General features: G+C 45.9%; 1 protein-coding gene across 1 annotated transcript; it reads right to left on the bottom strand.

Annotated features, from left to right (window-relative positions):
* Positions 1 to 630: 630 nt before the first annotated feature.
* Positions 631 to 9,131, bottom strand: LOC311234777 (S-geranylgeranyl-glutathione receptor P2RY8-like; the record flags this gene model as incomplete). Its single annotated transcript, XM_084322021.1, has 2 exons — positions 631 to 1,446; positions 8,937 to 9,131. The coding sequence occupies 2 exons, from the start codon at positions 9,129 to 9,131 to the stop codon at positions 631 to 633; spliced, it is 1,011 nt and encodes a 336-aa protein (XP_084178147.1).
* Between the last annotated feature and the right edge of the window lie 9,558 nt (positions 9,132 to 18,689).

The raw sequence follows: 18,689 nt of genomic DNA on the forward strand, positions 1-18,689 counted from the left end.
GAAAAGCTCCTTTAAGGTGGGGCCTGACGTCTCCATTGAGGTTTAGGTTTATACGAAATCTACCTTTTAGCCATGACCATCCTACAGGCCACCGTAAATGCCCAAAACCCCCACCACCTCCTAATAGACAATCTCCTCCCCACCGCATGTATATATTCCCTCCCCGCCGTATGTATATTTCTCTCCCACCCACCCACCCCCTCCTAATGTACAGTCCCCTCCCCATCATATGTATATACTCTGTCAGGATCTAGGGGTAACAGTACTGTATATTTGAATACCGTTTATGTCACAAATGTATCAGTACTAAATACCTATATGTCCCTATGCCATAAATGTCATGTATGTTGTGTATGTCATAAATGTCTATATGAATTGAAAATGGGGGACCCTGATGGAAACAAGACAAATGTATTTCTCAGGTCTGCATCCCCTTAACAATTGTATGTATTGAGCCGTACTGTATTGTACCCATTCTGCAATCTGTTAAATAAAGTTTTCATTCATTCATTCATTCATTCATTCATTCATTCATTCATTCATTCATTCATTCATTCATTCATTCATTCATTCATCATTCATTCATTCATTCATTCATTCATTCATTCATTCATTCATTCATTAATTCATTCATTCTCTGCTGGTGTTGCTCTTCTGCGCTATAGATCCGAGTCCGAAGATCCCGTCCCGCCTCGTGTCTCCTCCCACCACTAGAGGGCCACAGCAGCACGCACAGCACCTCCCTGTAACGCGCCTCAGGTTCTTCCGGAACTCCTTGGATGCAAAATAGTACACAAAGGGGTCGAAGCAACAGTTGAGGCTGCTAACGGCCACCGCTAGTTTATAGTACTGATACAGACCCTTATTTGAGAAGCTGTAGACAACATGAAGCGCTAACAGAACGATGGTTGGCAGGTAGCACACCACGATGCACACCGTTGCCAAGGTAACTACGGTCAGAGCCCGCCGCCCTGCCGCCACCGCCCTCTCATTACTGCCGATTATCGCCATCGACCTGCGCAGGGCCTTGGCAACGGCCACATAGCAACTGACCAGCAGGATGGAAGGCAACAGGTAGAACAGCACAGCCTTTGTAACAAAGTAGAGCGCCGTCAGGGGGATATTATTATTAAACATCATGCGCGGGATGATGTCGAAACACGTGGTGATGTTGAGCTCCCGAATGCGAAAGGTGAGGTCCACCTGGAGCAAAGGACTCTGGGTAATCAGGACCACAGCCCAGATGAGGATGCAAGCCACGGCAGCCCGGAGGGGCGTCCTCCAGTGTTTGGTGCACAGGGGGCGAACCACACCGCAGTATCTGTCCACGGCAACGGCAGTGATGGTGAGGATGGATACATAACTGTTACAGAACAGGATGTTGGTGGAGACAGAGCAGAGAGGAGAGGCCCAACGCCAGTCGTTCCCTCTCAGATGGTACAACGCCTGGAGAGACACAAAGAGAGAGAGAGAGAGAGACATTACCTCTCATTACCTCTAATTTATGCAAATTACATGTCGTCAGCTTGTGACTGCAACTTGTTCCTGTTTGCGGACGACTCAGCCCTGCTGGTCTCTGACAAGAACAAGTTACAGGTTGAAAAAACCCTCAGCTCGGAACTAGGCAAAATCTGCACATGGCTCGCCGATAACAAACTATCATTACACCTGGGTGTAACGGAGGTACCGCAGTATATCCACAGTCACGATGGTACAAGTAGTTCAGTGGCTGTGGATGGTAAGCGGTACTGCAAGTAAAACTCACTCCCCAGAGGCATCCAGACCCGGAAGCAAGAAGTGAATTCACTTCTTGCTTCACTTCTTGCTTAGTGGTCTGTGATGCCGCCCGTGACGCGGGCGTCCGGGGTTCAACTCCCACTCAGGGCGATCCCTTAACAGGGGTCGAATCGACTAAAACACAACGCAGACAAGATCACACCGGCTACATGGTCAAAACAGAGTCCATTCTCTTCGGTTCAAATAACAAACTCAGCAAGACCGACGGCTTCTCAGTTACAGTGGAGGAAAGATGAAATTACCTACCTGGGTTCCAGTGGCGGCTGGTGAATTTTTCTCCAGGGGGGTCGATACCAAAAATTAACATGTACCGAGGTATCACAATGTCACACTGCACACAAACACGCGCATGCGCACGCATCGCGAAACCACACACTGAGTAGCCTACTGTGTGCGTCAGAGCGTCGGTGAAACCACAAGCGTACGAATATTTAAGTAGGTACAGTTATAGTACAACTATCACCATTGCCATATGATCACAGTCCATGCAGCCAGGTTTCCAATAGCGCCTACACAAACACGCACACCCCGATCTCAAAACTCTCTCTCTCTCTCTCTCTCTCTCTCTCTCTCTCTCTCTCTCTCTCTCTCTCTCTCTCTCTCTCTCTCTCTCGCCCGTATTCAGATCCGTCAAATAATAATCACAGATGTATATCTTGTCATTTGAAACAAGTTACCATTATATTGTCCCGGGTGATTATGCCCCCCTGCGGCGAAATTAATTAGTATCCCCCTCTATCTCTCTCTTTCTCTCTCTCTCTCACACACACACACACAGCATGACGTGGAATCCAAACTATCGTTACAAGACCTAGTATACAGTATATACCAAAAATAACTTCAGTATGAGTACAGCATATTTTGCATATTGTTAAAAGAGCCAAGGCTGGCTTGCATAGATTAAACATATGACTTACCATCAGAAGAGTTGAAGGAGGCGAGACATTCAGCTGTCCACAAGCCTTAATCCACTTAAAAAAATAAAAGAAATAACTAGCTTCTGGAAAACGACCGAATATATTGCCTTCCTCTGTCTGTGGCTGGTTGCTGAATGCTGATCTCAGGTTGAACAGGTCCAAGTTCTTTCAATCTGAGTTTTTCTTGGAGTGTCCGTCTTTCAAATGGTGTTGCTTTGATGGATTTAACAGAATTATCCATGGTAGCTAACTATAAACCGAAACCAGGCAAGGCAAGTCTTATGCAACTGGTGACGAGTGAACACACAGAGTGCAGTGCGTCTGCAGTGCTTGCTTGTCCAGAGCGCCAGAAACCGCGACCCCCCAAGCCCCCCCCCAGATCATATTTATGACCATTGATAGGCTCAAATGTATTTACTAGATTCATTACATTGGCCGCTTGCGCGCAGTGACGCCTACTCAGTGCGTTTTGTCTAGCGCCCTGGATGCCCCGGATTCAAACTGACGTCAATCACAAACGAGGGGGAGGAGATTAGAATAGCATGCAAAAAACAATGATTTATACTATATTTATTGCTATATTAACGTTATTGTGCATTTTAATAGTAATTATTATTCATTTTAAACATGTTTATTACATGGCGTTTCCACATTCGCCGAAATGCTTGCTTGTGATTGGTCAATAGCGCTCCGTTACCCCTAGCAGCGGTCAATTATCACACAATAATGACCGCTGTGCGCAGCTGTTCGCAATCAAGCCCACAATAATGACCGCTGTGCGCAGCTGTTCGCAATCAAGCCCACTGACATCAGTGCTGCCGCCGGCGAAGCTGCCGGCGATGACAGGGAGCGGCGCGACGAGCGGAGCCAGAAGCCCAGAACCAGTGTTGCGAGTCGATGTAAAATGAATTAGGTATATTGTTAGTAAGTTAGCCATGTAATAAGCGGGATAATGTATAGCTATACTCGATCATTGTCGCAAAATAATTGACCTTCACTGACGTTTAAAACACCTCGGCGAGGCGCCTCTGTATTTTAAACTCTGTGTCGGTCAATTATTTTGCGACAATGACCTCGTAGCTATACATTATCCCTTACTTAGTTTATTTTTAGGGCTTCAAGCCTTCAAAATATCTAAAATAAAAAAACACAAGTTCTTCTTCTCCTACTCTCTCATTGCTCTCAACCAGGGGGGGGGGCGGCGCCCCAGCGCCCCTAGTGGTGAGCCGCCACTGCTGGGTTCCATCCTAGAGGCTAATCTTTCCTGTGACAAAATGGCATCCAATGTAATAAAAAAAGTCAACCAATGAACTCGATTCTTGTACCGGATCTCCTCTCTGGTAAACAAGAATACCCTGAAGACTCTGGCAGGAGCACTCATTCAAGGGTACTACGACTATGCTTGCACCTCATGGTACCAAAGCACCTCAAAGGCGCTAAAAACAAAATTACAAACATCTCAAAACAAACTGGTCAGACTACTGCTTGACCTTACTCCTAGAACCCACCTCACTCCTGCCCACTTTGACAACCTAGGATGGCTTAGAGTAGACGACAGAGTACAGCAACTTGCAATGGGCCTGGTCTACAAGATACACTACACAACCAAGGTACCCATGTACATGTCAAAATACTTCCCAAAGGTCAGTGAATACCACGATCACAACACCAGAGGGAGCTCCACAAATCATGTTAAACCCAGATTCGGCTCAAACAAGGGACTAAACACGTTTCGCAATTATGCCACATCAATGTGGAACGCCCTACCCAAAGCTGTAAAGGAATGTGAATCACTACCCACTTTCAAAACCACTCTCAAAGAACACCTACGGGAGACTGCAATTCGAAACTGGCCCCCATAAATGTCCTAACCCAACCCCCTCCAATGTACAGTAAATTACCTAGTATGGTTTTGTCAATATTCCAATGTACAGTTTTGCTTGTACAGATGTACAGTGTCCCCCCCCCCCATCCACCCAACCCCACCCAACCTCCTCCAATGTACAGTTTTTACGTCAAATGTATATAATCTCTTTTCTGGACTCTTTTTGTATCACAAACAGTACTGTATTTGCAAATCTGGTATGTCATAAATGTATAGATGTAGCAGTACTGTCTAACTGTATGTCATGTATGTCATATATGTCCTGATGAATTGAAAATGGGGGACCCTGATGTAAACAAGATGAAAGTCTTTCTCTGGTCTCCATCCCCTTAACAATTGTGTGTATTGAGATGTACTGTATTGTACCCATTCTGCAATCTGTTAATAAAGTTTTCAATCAATCAATCAATGTTCATGAGGCAGAATTATTACAATAGCCGATAATACATTTTCCCAATAATAAATCCCTATACGGGTGGACCACACGGGAAACTAAAGTGACGTCAGACTACATCTCCCTATAGCTGCAGAACTGTAGCAGGGAGATACAGTAGTAAGCTGTTACGAACGGGGGTGACGATGAAGGTGAGGAGAACACAGTTGCAGACAAGGAAGAGAGAACCGAGACAGAGACGAAGGGTGATACTTGATGAAGGGAGCTTTACTGAGTAATCCAAAATACAATACAAACGAAAGGCACTAGTACTAACTAAACAACGAAGGAAAACAAGAAAACGACAGGGGTAGACAGGCATGAACTCACTTGACAACAACAGGGAAGGCAGGCACGACACGGGGAAAACGAGGAGACAATGACGCCACAATGATCCCAACAAACCACAAGCAATAAATACAGACACTAATTAACACTGATTACTAATGGAAAACACCTGGGGGAAGAAGGCACTAGAACTAAAACAATAATCAACAATACCGGAACAAGGACTAAACTAATACAACACACAGAATCAAAATGCCAACACAGAGAAAACCTAAACAGACAACACTTCTAACATAGACACTAATTGCCACAACAAAATATTATTAATATGAGCACGTAGGGCAGGGGTCTCAAACTCAATTTACCTGGGGGCCGCTGGAGGTAGAGTCTGGGTGAGGCTGGGCCGCATCAAATATTCCACAAAAAAAGGGTTTCAAGTATTCAAAAAAAAAGTACAACTGATCCATCTTCTCAATATTTAGCAATAACATTTCAGAACATGAACAGTTCTTCAGAACATGAACGGTTCTTCAGGCTTCTCAGTGGCGTCAGTGGACTCATCCACAGCTATGGAAATGCACTGTGCATTTTTTGTATTCTATCACAAAGCTGTTTAATCAAATCACCAGCCAGTATTTCAGTTATTCTGGTTGCTGTGCGATCTGAGGGGGATTTGCTTTTGTTTGCCTTCAAACATGGTCTCCATCACTTCAGTCATACATTATTTTCAAATAGCTACCGTTTCTTGGCATTATAGTCACATAATTGGTTTGGTGCTGGGACCAGGGGAGTAGCTGGGGGGGGGGGGGGGGTAGGATGATTCCAAGGGCCCAGCACTGGGGGGGGGCCCAAAGAACACTATTATTATCTTTTTATTAATATGGTTTTATTATTATCCTAAAGTAAGTTAATGTAGATGACTCAAAAGTATAATTGCCTGTATTATAAAAAAAATTAGTAAAAACCATATTATGCGTTTTCATCAATAAATAAATGCCCCAAATTTTTTTATAGATTGGGGGCCCCACATTTTTTTATAGATTGGGGGCCCACAAATTGATTCTTTCATGGGGCCCAGAATCTCCAGCTACGCCCCTGGCTGGGACTCAGGATGAACGCATATTTTGCCGTCCATACACCTTTGAATTGCAGTCGACTTTTCTTTTACTGACCATCTTTGAAAATGCCATATTTTTCTGCTGGCTGCCTGCTGGCGAAAATAGGCTAATAGCTACATTTATCTCACAGAGATAAAACTGGGAGCGAGTTTAATGTAGATGCGCTGTCAACTCTGCTCCGACTTGAACTGAGATACGACATGCAGTCCGTGAAGACCCGCCCTACTCCCCTACTCTGCCTCTGATTCGCAGACTGTGGCTGAGGGGGAAAAACGCTGACGGGACGCGTATGTGATTGGACCAGACTCGTACACAGACAGACAGTGGCAGTGCAGCCGGACATGCAGAGCACTGCTCGCAGTCAGAGGAGCGAGGATGCATTTGCTTCCACTTTACTTGATATCACTCCGGAATCACGTTTCAACCAAGTCACTAACATAACGTTGCTGTCATGAGCCTGCGCTATGGTAGCCTACAAGTGATAAAATAAATAAAACGTCCAACTCTCGCGCCGCAAAATATCATCCCGCGGGCCGCAATTGGCCCGCGGGCCGCGAGTTTGAGACCCCTGACGTAGGGTCAATGTTGACTGCAGCTTCTGCAGATGGCCGCTAGATGGCGGCATGACCCTGGGACATTGATTCTCCCAGACCTGAGCTGGTCTGGGGGTGTAACAGTAAGCAGTAGTAAGTAAGTAAAGATCAGCAGTCTCACCTTCGAAAGTACAAGTAAGCTACTGAATTTACTTCCATTCATTTTGAGGACCATGTCTAAATATATTTTTGAACAATACCAACTTTTCCTAAAGAGCGATACAATGATGTTAATTTAGTCAGAAAAAGCTTATTGTGGAATGTTAATCTCAGGAGTGTAATTTTTGCAGCTTCAGGTGTATCATTTGATTAGTTATAATTGTTTTATATAATGTTTTATACCTCTCTGAGCAGAGCAAACTCTAGTATGGTGAGGGGGCGTGGCTCTCTGTTCTTTGAATGGAGATATCAAGTATCATAAATCATAATACATGAAGCTTTCAAACTAATTCACAAGCCCAGTATGACCGGTTACTATGGGAGATTAACATGGGCTAACTGTGCTAGCAGGTGATAAATAAATTGTCACAGTTTCTGTGGATATTTTTGTAACACAAAAACGAAGTAAATTGAAGCAAACGCAAACTAGTTTCATTACTTATCTGATATCCCTTACAGCTACTGACAGACTGACTGATGGGCCAATCAAGGTAATCTGAGTAGATTATGTTTTGGGGAAAGCAGATTGGTTTTCTGTAAGGTTTGATTGTATTGATCAAAGGGTTTTAGTCAGAATTATTACAATAACTGTTGTAACATTTTACGTAATTTTCATACCAAATCAACATAAAATCCATCAAGTTTGAACAAGACGATTTTCATTGTAGTCCCCTCCAAGCTCGTCCTGAGCTTGAACTGAGACCTGAGCTTGAACAGAGACCTGAGCTTGAACTACGACCTCTGCCAGTGGGTCTTGGACTTCCTGACAGGAAGACCCCGAGTGGTGAGAGCAGGTAACTGCACCTCCTCATCAATCACTCTCAACACAGGTGCCTCCCAGGGTTGTGTTCTGAGCACCCTCCTCTACTCGCTTTACATGCATGACTGTGTGGCAAAGCACCACAGCATAATTTTTTAAAGTTAATTACAGTACACCTGTAGTGTTGTTAAAAATGATATATTTAAATAAATATGTAAATGTAATATTCTAGAACGTTGTCATTTGTCGGCCTATTTATGAATCGTTTTCAAATAAACGCTAGATAATCGATAGTATATGTGTACGTGTGCACGCTAGTGCCGCACGCTGAAAATCGATTCTCTCAGTTCCTGATCGCTCTTAGAGTCAAACAGCCATATCACAAAAAAAAGAAAAAGCTTATATCTCAGTGAAAACGGGTCTGATTATCCTAATACTGGTCAAATAGATTCCTTACCTGAGATCAGATGGTATCCAAATGGATTATTCTAATTCCTGATCGCCATTAGAAAAAATCTATCCTTTTATTGATCCCACGAGTATACTGTAAAAACACATAATCCCCGCTGCTCTGAGGGTCCAGCATGAAGCTGATCGACCCCGGTTACATGAGTGAGAAGTCAAATGTGGAGTCCGGGTCTTTTTTTCACATTCATTTTCATTGAGTCCAATCCAAAAGGGTGAATTACCATCTGGGAGACGATAGGGGGCGCTTTTTTCACATCTGAGCGCCTGGGGTGGCTGATTTTCCAACGGTAGACTCGGTTGATGAAATATGAATTCAGATCGCTAATAAATTTTAAAAAACGAGAAAAAACGAATATTCTCGTTATGGGCATTCAACCCGCGGGGGGTAAACCCGAGAAAACTCGGGTTGGGCATCCAAAGGTTTAAAAAAAAGGAATTATAAACAAAAAGTCAAGTGATATCATTTTCAAATTTTCCTAATTGCAATTCAGACAGGTTCAGTCTGGATGTTGTCTCACCTGTAATGGCAGGAAGACACTGTATATCAGGTCTGAGAGACACAGATTAATTGCCAGGATACTGGTGGTGGTGTGATGTTTATAGTCTATACTCAGCAGCGCCCCCATGGATAGCAGGTTACAGGGGGTACTGCAGACAAACACCAGCAGGTAGATGGTCGGCACGACGACCACCATCACTGGGGAGATTAGCATCGCCAAATCGACATTGGTAAGGTTTGTAGCCACGGTTGTGGTAGCCATGGTGGTTGGCAGGGGGGCTAGGGAGAGAGAGAGAGAGAGAGAGAGAGAGAGAGAGAGAGAGAGAGAGAGAGAGAGAGAGAGAGAGAGAGAGGCAGTGAAACAGAGAAAGTAAGGGAGAAGAAAGGAGAACAAGCAAAACACTGAGATATAGACAAACTAGATCTGATGTTGAATTACAGTTGCATCACCATGCAATTTCTCGCTCACTCGCACTAGTGCCACCAAGTCAAATATGAACATGCACCCCCCAAAATTCTTGCATATGCAACCATTTTACTCGCAGTCTAAAGTCATGAATTAAGGTCCTGAATAAGCTACTGCACAGAAAATAAAAAAGCAATCAAATCTTGTGTTAGTGCCACCTACTGAGAAAGTTGGATGCACCGCTAATGGAAAGGTTGGTTCAGAGCTCTGCTCAAAATGCAGTAAATTATAATGTTAATCAACATAAAAGCACATCACATTTAAATACTAATAACTGTATTTAGTGTGTTAAGGAAAAGCCCCAGATTGTTTTCTGTTAGAGGTAGAAACACAAGATTTGCTGTGGGAACTGTCAAGAAATTTTATTTTATTTCAAATATTTATCATCCCTTAATTGGTAGACAAAAGTGTGTGTGAAAAGAATAATTTTAAATATCAGATTTCTTTTTTGAGATACATAATAAATGTTATTCATAAAAAAGTGTATATACAAATAAACTTTGTCTACCAATTAACCAGTCCAATCTTGTTTAAAATATGTAAATAAAGTACTATTTGGAAAGTGACCACAGGAAAGAAGGGAATATATTTACGAATTACCCTAACCCTAACTGTTCTGAAGGATCAGATTAAACCGAATATATATATTTATTTATATATATATATATTTAATTGTATTTGTATATCCCCTGATATCCCTTGTATATTCCTTGTACAATATGCATTGAATATCCCTTCTAGTCTACTGAACATCCCATAATAGTCTCCATTCTACCATTGGACGAGACCTTGGTGCCAGGTCGCCATACCCCTCAGACCAGGTTCAATCGTACCGCTCAACATGTATGGACAAGTCCTAGTTCCGCGTAGGAATATGTCTACCGCACCACTAATGGTACTATTTGTTCATAGTGCGTATATATACTGCGCTATTAAAGTAGAGCTTTTTTTTAGTCCAGTTCCTTACCCTCCAACAGAGTGACAGACGCAAAAGCCTCCCCGCGAACCACGTGTGGGCAGTAAGGCCAATTCGGCCCAGTATCGGCATTGAGACATCGTGTATATTAATATTTGAATAGTCATATTTGGCACTATATCGTCGAGTTGGACGTATTCTATTAAGCTAATAATAGTCTATTCATATGTAGTGCCTCGTGCGGTAAGAGTTCTATAGTAATCAGCACCCCCATCGTTTCGGGCATCAGCTGGACGCTTATCCAGGGTGGTTGACCCCACGTGAAGCTGCACCCGAGGAGCTCCAGGCCAAAGAGCGAGTGGACCTGTATATTGGATTATTCTACCGACGACGGCTAGCCTTCCCCGGCTTGGATTATGCTTTGAGTACTTTGATTATTCTATGGATAAAGGCCAACACTGCGGTGTGTTGGAAATACCCCCCCCCGGAGAGGACGACAGGTGAGAAGACGCTCTACACGACGAGGTCGCCTCACGTCTCTCCATCGTGGACCGGAGGACGCCGGCCACTGAGAGTCCAACTGCTTTCATCTGTGGATCGAGGATCGCTGGGCACCGGGTCGCACGACTGTGGGCTCTCCCAGGATACCCTCGGCCAGACGGGATACAGCCAGACTCTACCCCCCCCCCTCCAGCTGTCCTACAAGCAGTCGGAACCTTCCCCTAGTGTATCCAGCTATATAATCATTCAAGTATCATTGCTATTGTTCCCTAACTATTCCAGGTTGTATATTTGCTTCCTGCGCAATCAGAGATTGGACATTCGATATTGATCTACCTACGAATACTCATTTGCCATAAAAGTGCATACTATTTCAAATCATAAATGTAATTAAGTGATCGTTGTACATACCTTTTGCTATGTATTATTATTAAACGCAGACTTTCGACTTGGTACATTTGTGTTGGATCCGTTTCATCAGGTGGGAGTGTTTATCATAATTATTTATACCTAGTACTGGGTGGCCAGAGTCTAAAGTACAAGAGGTAGTGGTAGTAAGTATCATATCTAACAATACAGTCAGGGAATTGTACCCCTCAGTTACACTAACCTTAAACTAATCATAACTGTTGAACCTTAACCTTAACCTAAACCCTAACCCTAACTTCATGTCTTAACCATAACCATAACTTTTTTTTCCTTTTTCTTTTTTTTTTCCTTTTTTCTTTTCATGTCAACGTTCACACGCACAATATATGCTTACCTAGGATTTGACTTGATTCAACAACAAAGCTGTCGGAGCAATGGCAAGCCGAAAACTGTCGAAATTGTAGTTATTTGAAGTTTGGATTTTTTTTTTGACTGAGGTAGGTAAATTAAATTTCTTGAGACTAAAGTACTGAAAAAAGTTACCGTTGGGTACCGGTATCGATTCACAGGTACCGGTACCGGTATCGGTTCAAATGTGAAAGGTACCCATCCCTACCTGTGACCACAGGTCACATTGTTTGTTCGACTCCTGGTTACAGTGTTTGTTTTGGACTTTTGCCGATACAAATGTAAATATTATTTATACAACACGTAATTACTCATGGCTATAACGTAACATACATTATGTACCTTTTTTCCTGTGGTCGATTACGTTTTCTGATGAGACCTTGGACACATGATAAATATGTGAAATACAATTACATTTTGTCTCGTGTAGCCACATGTCTTGACAGTTTAATCTTGTGTTTATACCTCTAAAATATTATGTGGGGATTTTCCTTCACTTTTTCTTAACATACTAATTATGGTAATTAGTCAATAATGTATGAAACCAATAGAAAACCCATACAAAAAAGGATGTTGGACGTTGACTTTATGTCAACTCAGATCTCAATGTTTTTAGAGATAAATGCTACACCAGATGTATCACGTGTCATCATACTCTGACACATTTAAAACGTACATGGGAGGAGTCATTATCTCACATGTTTCACATAACAGGAAACAGGAAAGTGTTGCACTGTGTAAGATTCAATACCCAATATACCTTAGCACCTTGTCCTCAACTGTACAACAGACGTCTCCAGCTTCAAATGGAATTTGATCTTCTCTCTCCAAAAAAGGTGGAATCTCTGCTACTTAAAGGGTAAGGCCGGTGTCACAGAGCTGTATGAACCAGAACTAGCTCAGAGGAGATCGCAGTCACCCATAAAATGATATAAGAGAACTGTCACCTTGTAGAATAATATAGCAACCCTAATGGGTTATATGTGGGTACTGAGTGGGGGGTTTAATCGTCAATCATTCATGGCTCACTAAGCTATTTATTTTGTATTGGGTGCGGAACAGCACAGGTGACATCGAGCAGCCTGGACTTGTGTCCAGTGAGACATATTCAGTCCTGCCTAAGAGGTAGGACTGGAACCATTGCAGTGCATGATCCGACAGTCCAACAGTGTTGTGACATAAGTCTAAAGTCAGCCTGAATAATCTCAAGCCTGACGTTAATTTCCCACAAGCAACCCTTTACACATTCTTCATTCAAGTGGGCAGTATTCAGAATGCATATTATTGGTTTCTACTGAAGCCTGAGGGGACGAGTACAATAATTGGACCCACAAGACAAAATTATCACAGAAAACACTTTTTTTTGTGTAGAAAATAAATATCACCACTCCACACTGGAAAACACCTTTTCCACATCTAGCGATGAGAGTAACTGAGTGGAGAGTATAATATATCAAGGAGTCTGCATACATTATAAAATGAATGGCTATTCTGAATTAATTAACTGGCAAACGGTTGGCCACTATTCTTTTAAAGAATTTTAAAGTCAACATTTAACAAACTGATTGGTCTCCTTGAACCACAGAGGAAAGCACCTTTATCCTTCTTACGCAATAACGTGATAGGCGCCTGGTTGAGAGTGGGACTGGGGAGCAGTCAACCTGCTTTGAAAGATTTGTTAAAAACACTGCAAAATTGGGGGAACCAAATAATAAGATTTCTTAGCTAGAATTTACAAATTCAATGGTATATCCATCAGGGCCTGGTGACTTCCTAAATTGCATTGCTTTGTTGGCATCTTTTATTTGTGTCATAGGTGGCCCTAGATCAATAGGTTATAGTTATATACTGTTTTATTAATGTTTTATTAATGTCTTTTGAGCAGGGGCGTCGTTCTGGTATGGCAAGGTATGGCACTTGGCAAAAAATTTAAATAATTTTTTTTTAATTTATTATTACAATTTTTTATGTTGCTTTAGAATTCGAATGTCAACATTATGACCAAAGCTTCGAACTATTCGGTACAGCCCTAGCATGTTTTGATATTGTCAATTATCTCACTTTTACTAGGTGACTTTTACTGTGACTAAAGGCCCTCCCATAGTCGAGCAGACTGTACACAGAGCAGACTCCGCGGAGGTCCGTGCGGACTCTTTGAGCTTTTGATCTCAGCGGACGTCCACGCGTCAGAAAATAGGAGCTTCGCACTTTGCACTCTGCTGTGGGTCTGCTTTGACTCCCTTTGAGTCCGCGCGGACCTCCACGGAGTCTGCTCTGTGTACAGTCTGCTCGACTATGGGAGGGCCTTAACGTTAGGTTATGACTATAACCAAGTTCTGTTAATTAGGGGTGACGCTCGGCATCACTCATGCACTGTCCTCGCACGTGCACGCGCACTGAATAAAATTCCACAAATGTACCTTTAATACCAGTATTCGTCTGACCACACCCCTCGTTAGCTTACCTTCATAAGCAGGTGTGTGGTCACCTGCTCTCCTCCTTCCCAAGCTTTCACCACAAGGTGAGGTCAAGGGCTGCAGCGGCGTCGGATGCCGAGCGTCACCCCTAATTAACAGAACTTGGTTATAGTCATAACCTAACGTTCTGTATCATTAGGGGATCCGCTCGGCATCACTCATGCACATAGGGAGGCCGAGCGGAGCCACCGGCCGACAAATACACCCCGCTGAAAGCCCCCCACGACCATCAGAACAGGGAGGGCCGAGCCCCCCCGACCCCCCCTAATGGAGGGCACCCCCCCTATTAGAGGTTTCCCGGAAGGGCGATGGACCCGACCGTGCGAAGAGGCACTCAAGCAACTCAACGCACAGGGTGAGCAGCCGTGGCCTGACCCCACGACTACACACACGCACAACCCGCATGCCACCCGGGAACGAACGGAGGGAACAACCTCGTTACTGCCCCCAGAAACACGGGGTCAAGGGCAAACCCAACCCTGTGGCAAGGCCGTAGCAGCGGAGCGCGAAGGAAGGCCCAGACCCACCAAAGGGACTGGACCCCCTGGAACGGGGGCCCGGAGAAGTCCATGATGCCAGCATCAAGACCCCACCAGGTGGGCACTTAGTGACCCCGCCCCCCACATCGCCAGCGTATTCGGACAAAGGCCCCTCAGCCGAGCGGGCCCTGTCCCCCCAATAGTACACCGCCTGGCACACTGACCCTGCAGAACAGGCAGACAGTATGGCCGTAAGCACACAAAAAAGGTTAACCAACGGAAGCAGGCAGCGCACCGGGGAAAACCAGGCAACAGGCTGTTAACCCGAGCCTGGAGACTGCGGACGAGACAGGCGCCAGAAGGGACAGCTGAACACAGCCGCCCCGGCGGAAGGGGCGCATGCTGGCGTTGTTGCATGACCAAGCCTCCATTTAAAAACCCCCACCCAGAGGGGTTGAGGCAGAGAAGGCTGACACGATTGGCAGACGTCATGAACGTGCAGGGGCACCCTCAACCGGTTAACCCGGGAGTTGACACTGCTCCAACACACCAGAGAACCAACCACCTAGTCGTTACCCTATGCGGTGGTTGGTCCCATAACCCCTCAGGAAAAAAACTCCAAAACATACCTGCGGCACTGCCGCAGTACCCGTGTTCCAGTTTCCAACAGGGTTATCCCGGGCCTACGGGTCAACGAAAACATTACTTCGGACCGGGCCCGGTGATACGGGGAGCACAGGGTCCCCTGAGGAGGTCAAAGACCACTCCAACAGGCCCCTCTTCGCCATGCGTAAGAGAAGAGCGCAAGAATGGAAAACCAGCCCCAACACCCCATACTTGGTATTCCCAGGAGGTCACCCAACCAAGTACTAACCAAGACCAACCTGCGTGGCGGCCGAGATCCGACAAGATCAGGCGTGTACAGGCTGGCACGGCCGTAAGCCATTACGACAGTGTAGAATACAATGCACCCAACAAGGGCTCCATAGCGCTTAACCCTGTGACACCCGGACCGACCTAGCATTTTTCCCCCTGAAAAAAGCCCAAGTCCCTCAGGGTACCAGAACAGCAGATCTGCATCCCCGGCGGACAACGGGTTTAACTGATCCGGACCAGCGTGACCAGAACCAGTCCCGTGCCCTAACTACGCCGACATGCCAACTCCAGGAGAAGGGGCAGATATGCGTGTTGATCTTAAACATGAAAAGAAGGCGCCACCCAGATGTTCGGTGCGAACCGTGCCCGGTGGCCCACCCCCAGGGCGTGAGACCCTTCTACATATGTCCAGATCCATTCCGTTATCATCCCCTGATATGAACGAGAACCCGTCGACAACCACACAGGTCGTCGGAAGAGGAAAACCCCCATCCCAATTGCTTTATAAAAACGCTGTTTTAACCCCAAGCAACCAAGGCGCACCAGTCAGTTGCTTAATGTCCAGCAGAACATCCCGAGCTAGCACTATGTGTGCGTCGGGCATATCCACATCAATAATAGGCTATGTAGACCATCTTATTGAATCCCCAAGGCGCCCAGGGGAACGACAAGAGGGGCGGGATGCAACCAACTCCATGAATGAATGAATGAAAACTTTATTTAACAGATTGCAGAATGGGTACAATACAGTACGGCTCAATACATACAATTGTTAAGGGGATGCAGACCTGAGAAAGACGTTAGTCTTGTTTCCATCAGGGTCCCCCATTTCCAATTCATATAGATTCATCCAACTCTTTATAATAATAAAGAAGAAGCATCAACCGTATGAACCCAACTGCACAGCTGGGAGTAAAAAACTGCCTTCCCACATGAGTCGTAGTTATGAACAAGACATGCCAACTGTGAGTCACGTGACCAACTGACTCAAGTTTACACATAAATCGAGCGTAGCAGACCCGCAAGCCCTACGCTCTAACTCGACACCTTAACACCACAACCTTACGTAAAGGTCTTAACTCACGGAAGCCGTCGCCATAGCAACATTGCTATGACGGGGGGAAACCCTGTACACGGCTCCTGTTTGTAATAGGAGTCACGTCAGGACAAGCCCCCCCCCCCCCCTCCCTGCCAAGACGTTCGAACGACTCGGCCCTGACTGGCTCAGCAGAATGAGAAAAAATCTCCTAAACCAACCAAGTGGAAAGGAGGGGTTTATTCGACACCCCCTCACAAAAAAACCTTTTTCCCTACACACAATAACAACTGTAGCATTTTGAAACCTTTGGTAGAATGCCAATGTATAGCGTAAGCTAATACAATGCCCGCTACCCACAAATGTGAACATGATTTATAACAAAACAAGTCGTATGTGTGTGAATCCTACACCCGCTTTCTATGTCATACATAGCAACGCTGACAGAGAGTAACGGCCAGGCCGTGGAACGTGTGTGTACGAGTATTACTGCAACTAACACAACAGCGTTGTGGGACACATTTACTTTGTTCAAGCAATGGAAATACCACCAGTTTCTACCTGCATGTGGAGCGTCAGGCTAATAGAACCTCCTACGACTGAGTGTATGCTTGCAGACCTTGCCTAATCTCGTAACACAACATGACTCATCCCTCAATGTAATAGTGCAGATTCACATTTACGCAACCCCATCATATGATTTGTTGAAGAAACACACAGTTTGTTTGGCCAATAATACAGTTCCCATTATATCGGGGAACTCTTTATTTCCACGGCACAAAAACATAATCATGAGGGGCCGGGGAGGGTGTAGAGGAGAGGGGACACAGAGGGAAAAGTCACTTTTAGCAGCGTCTGCCACCTCGCGCCGCTCGAGTCTTGCCACCCCGAGGAGCCCCGGAGGGACGGTAGGTAACTGTCTGCTGGTCTCGACGTTCCCTACCGTCTCCTCCGGTCGTGGATGGGCCGGCGGTAGCAGAAGCGCCGTCTCTTCTCCTGGCCTTCTTGGAGGGGCCAGCAGCGGTGGCGGAGGCAGTGGTAGGCTAGGCGGAGGGAGCTCGACGTCGTGGAAGCCTTCTGACTCCACCGGCAAGGACGGGAGGCGGAAAATGGGGTTGGAGAACGGATCTCTCCTCTGCCATCTCTCTGCACGTTGAGGTCATCAGCTGCAGGGCCTTCCCGAACAGTCCAGCATCGGAGAGGCTGGCCGTCAGCAGAGGGGTTCTCTTCTTCTCCGGCACTCGAGCCTGCTCCAGCCAAAGGTGGCGCTGGGTCAGGGTGGCCAGGGTGCGCGTCTTCCCCGAGGCTATGGCCAGCACCTGGGTAAGGTGCAGGACAGCTCCTGCCGCCTGGGTGATCTGATCGCATTTTACCTCGGTCAGATCCATGCCGCCCGTCAATATCCCCGATACAAATCTAGCCAGGTGGGCGATGTTAGAAGCCGCAGCCAGCGATTGTGTACCAGCGATAAATGACTGGTCACCCCAATATGCCAATCGCCTAGCCGATCTTCCATGGAGAACCGGCTTGCATAATGGTTCCCACACCACATCCGGACAGAGGAGAGAGGCCATCGGCCTATCAAGCCGTGGCACGCCCTTTCTCATACCTTTGACCAACCCCGACACCCGCGTAACTGGTACGTAGGCGGGGGCAAGTCCCATGATGTTAGAAACCGCCTGACCCTGATGAACATAGGCCCCCATTGAGGGGAAAAATGGGTAGACAACATCCACCCCTCTCACCGGGCGACGCTGCCAGAGATGACCTATGAGATCGTTGGGGACAGGAGCAGGCAATGGCAGCGGCACGCCGTTTGCAGCGGCAGCTACCGCCATGAGCTCGAGAAACAAAGCCTGCAGTTCCCCCTGCTGACCTTCCTCCACCGAACCCGCATCCCTCACATGCAGCAGGCTTCGACCCATTGAGGAGCCACAGTCTGATGTGGCTGATAGCAGGGCATCCTGCTGATGAGGCCGAGGTGGTTCCTCGACATCTTCGAACAAGGCGTCCCAAGGAGCCATTTCTCCCCCCTCCGGTGTTTCCTGGATAGGAGGGATACTCGCCTCCACAGGACCTTCAAACAAGAATCCGTCCGACTCTTCCATGAAATCCTCAGTTTCCATCGGACATGTAGAGCCCGACGCATCCTCGCTGGTCTCCAGCAATTCCCCAAACCCAGGCCGTTCGCGCCTGCATGCCACCATCTTGCGACGTGAACGGGCAGACGCGAAAAGTTTGCGT

This window comes from Notolepis coatsorum, assembly GCF_963971535.1.
Source record: "Notolepis coatsorum genome assembly, chromosome: 9".
NCBI classification, from domain to species: domain Eukaryota; kingdom Metazoa; phylum Chordata; class Actinopteri; order Aulopiformes; family Paralepididae; genus Notolepis; species Notolepis coatsorum.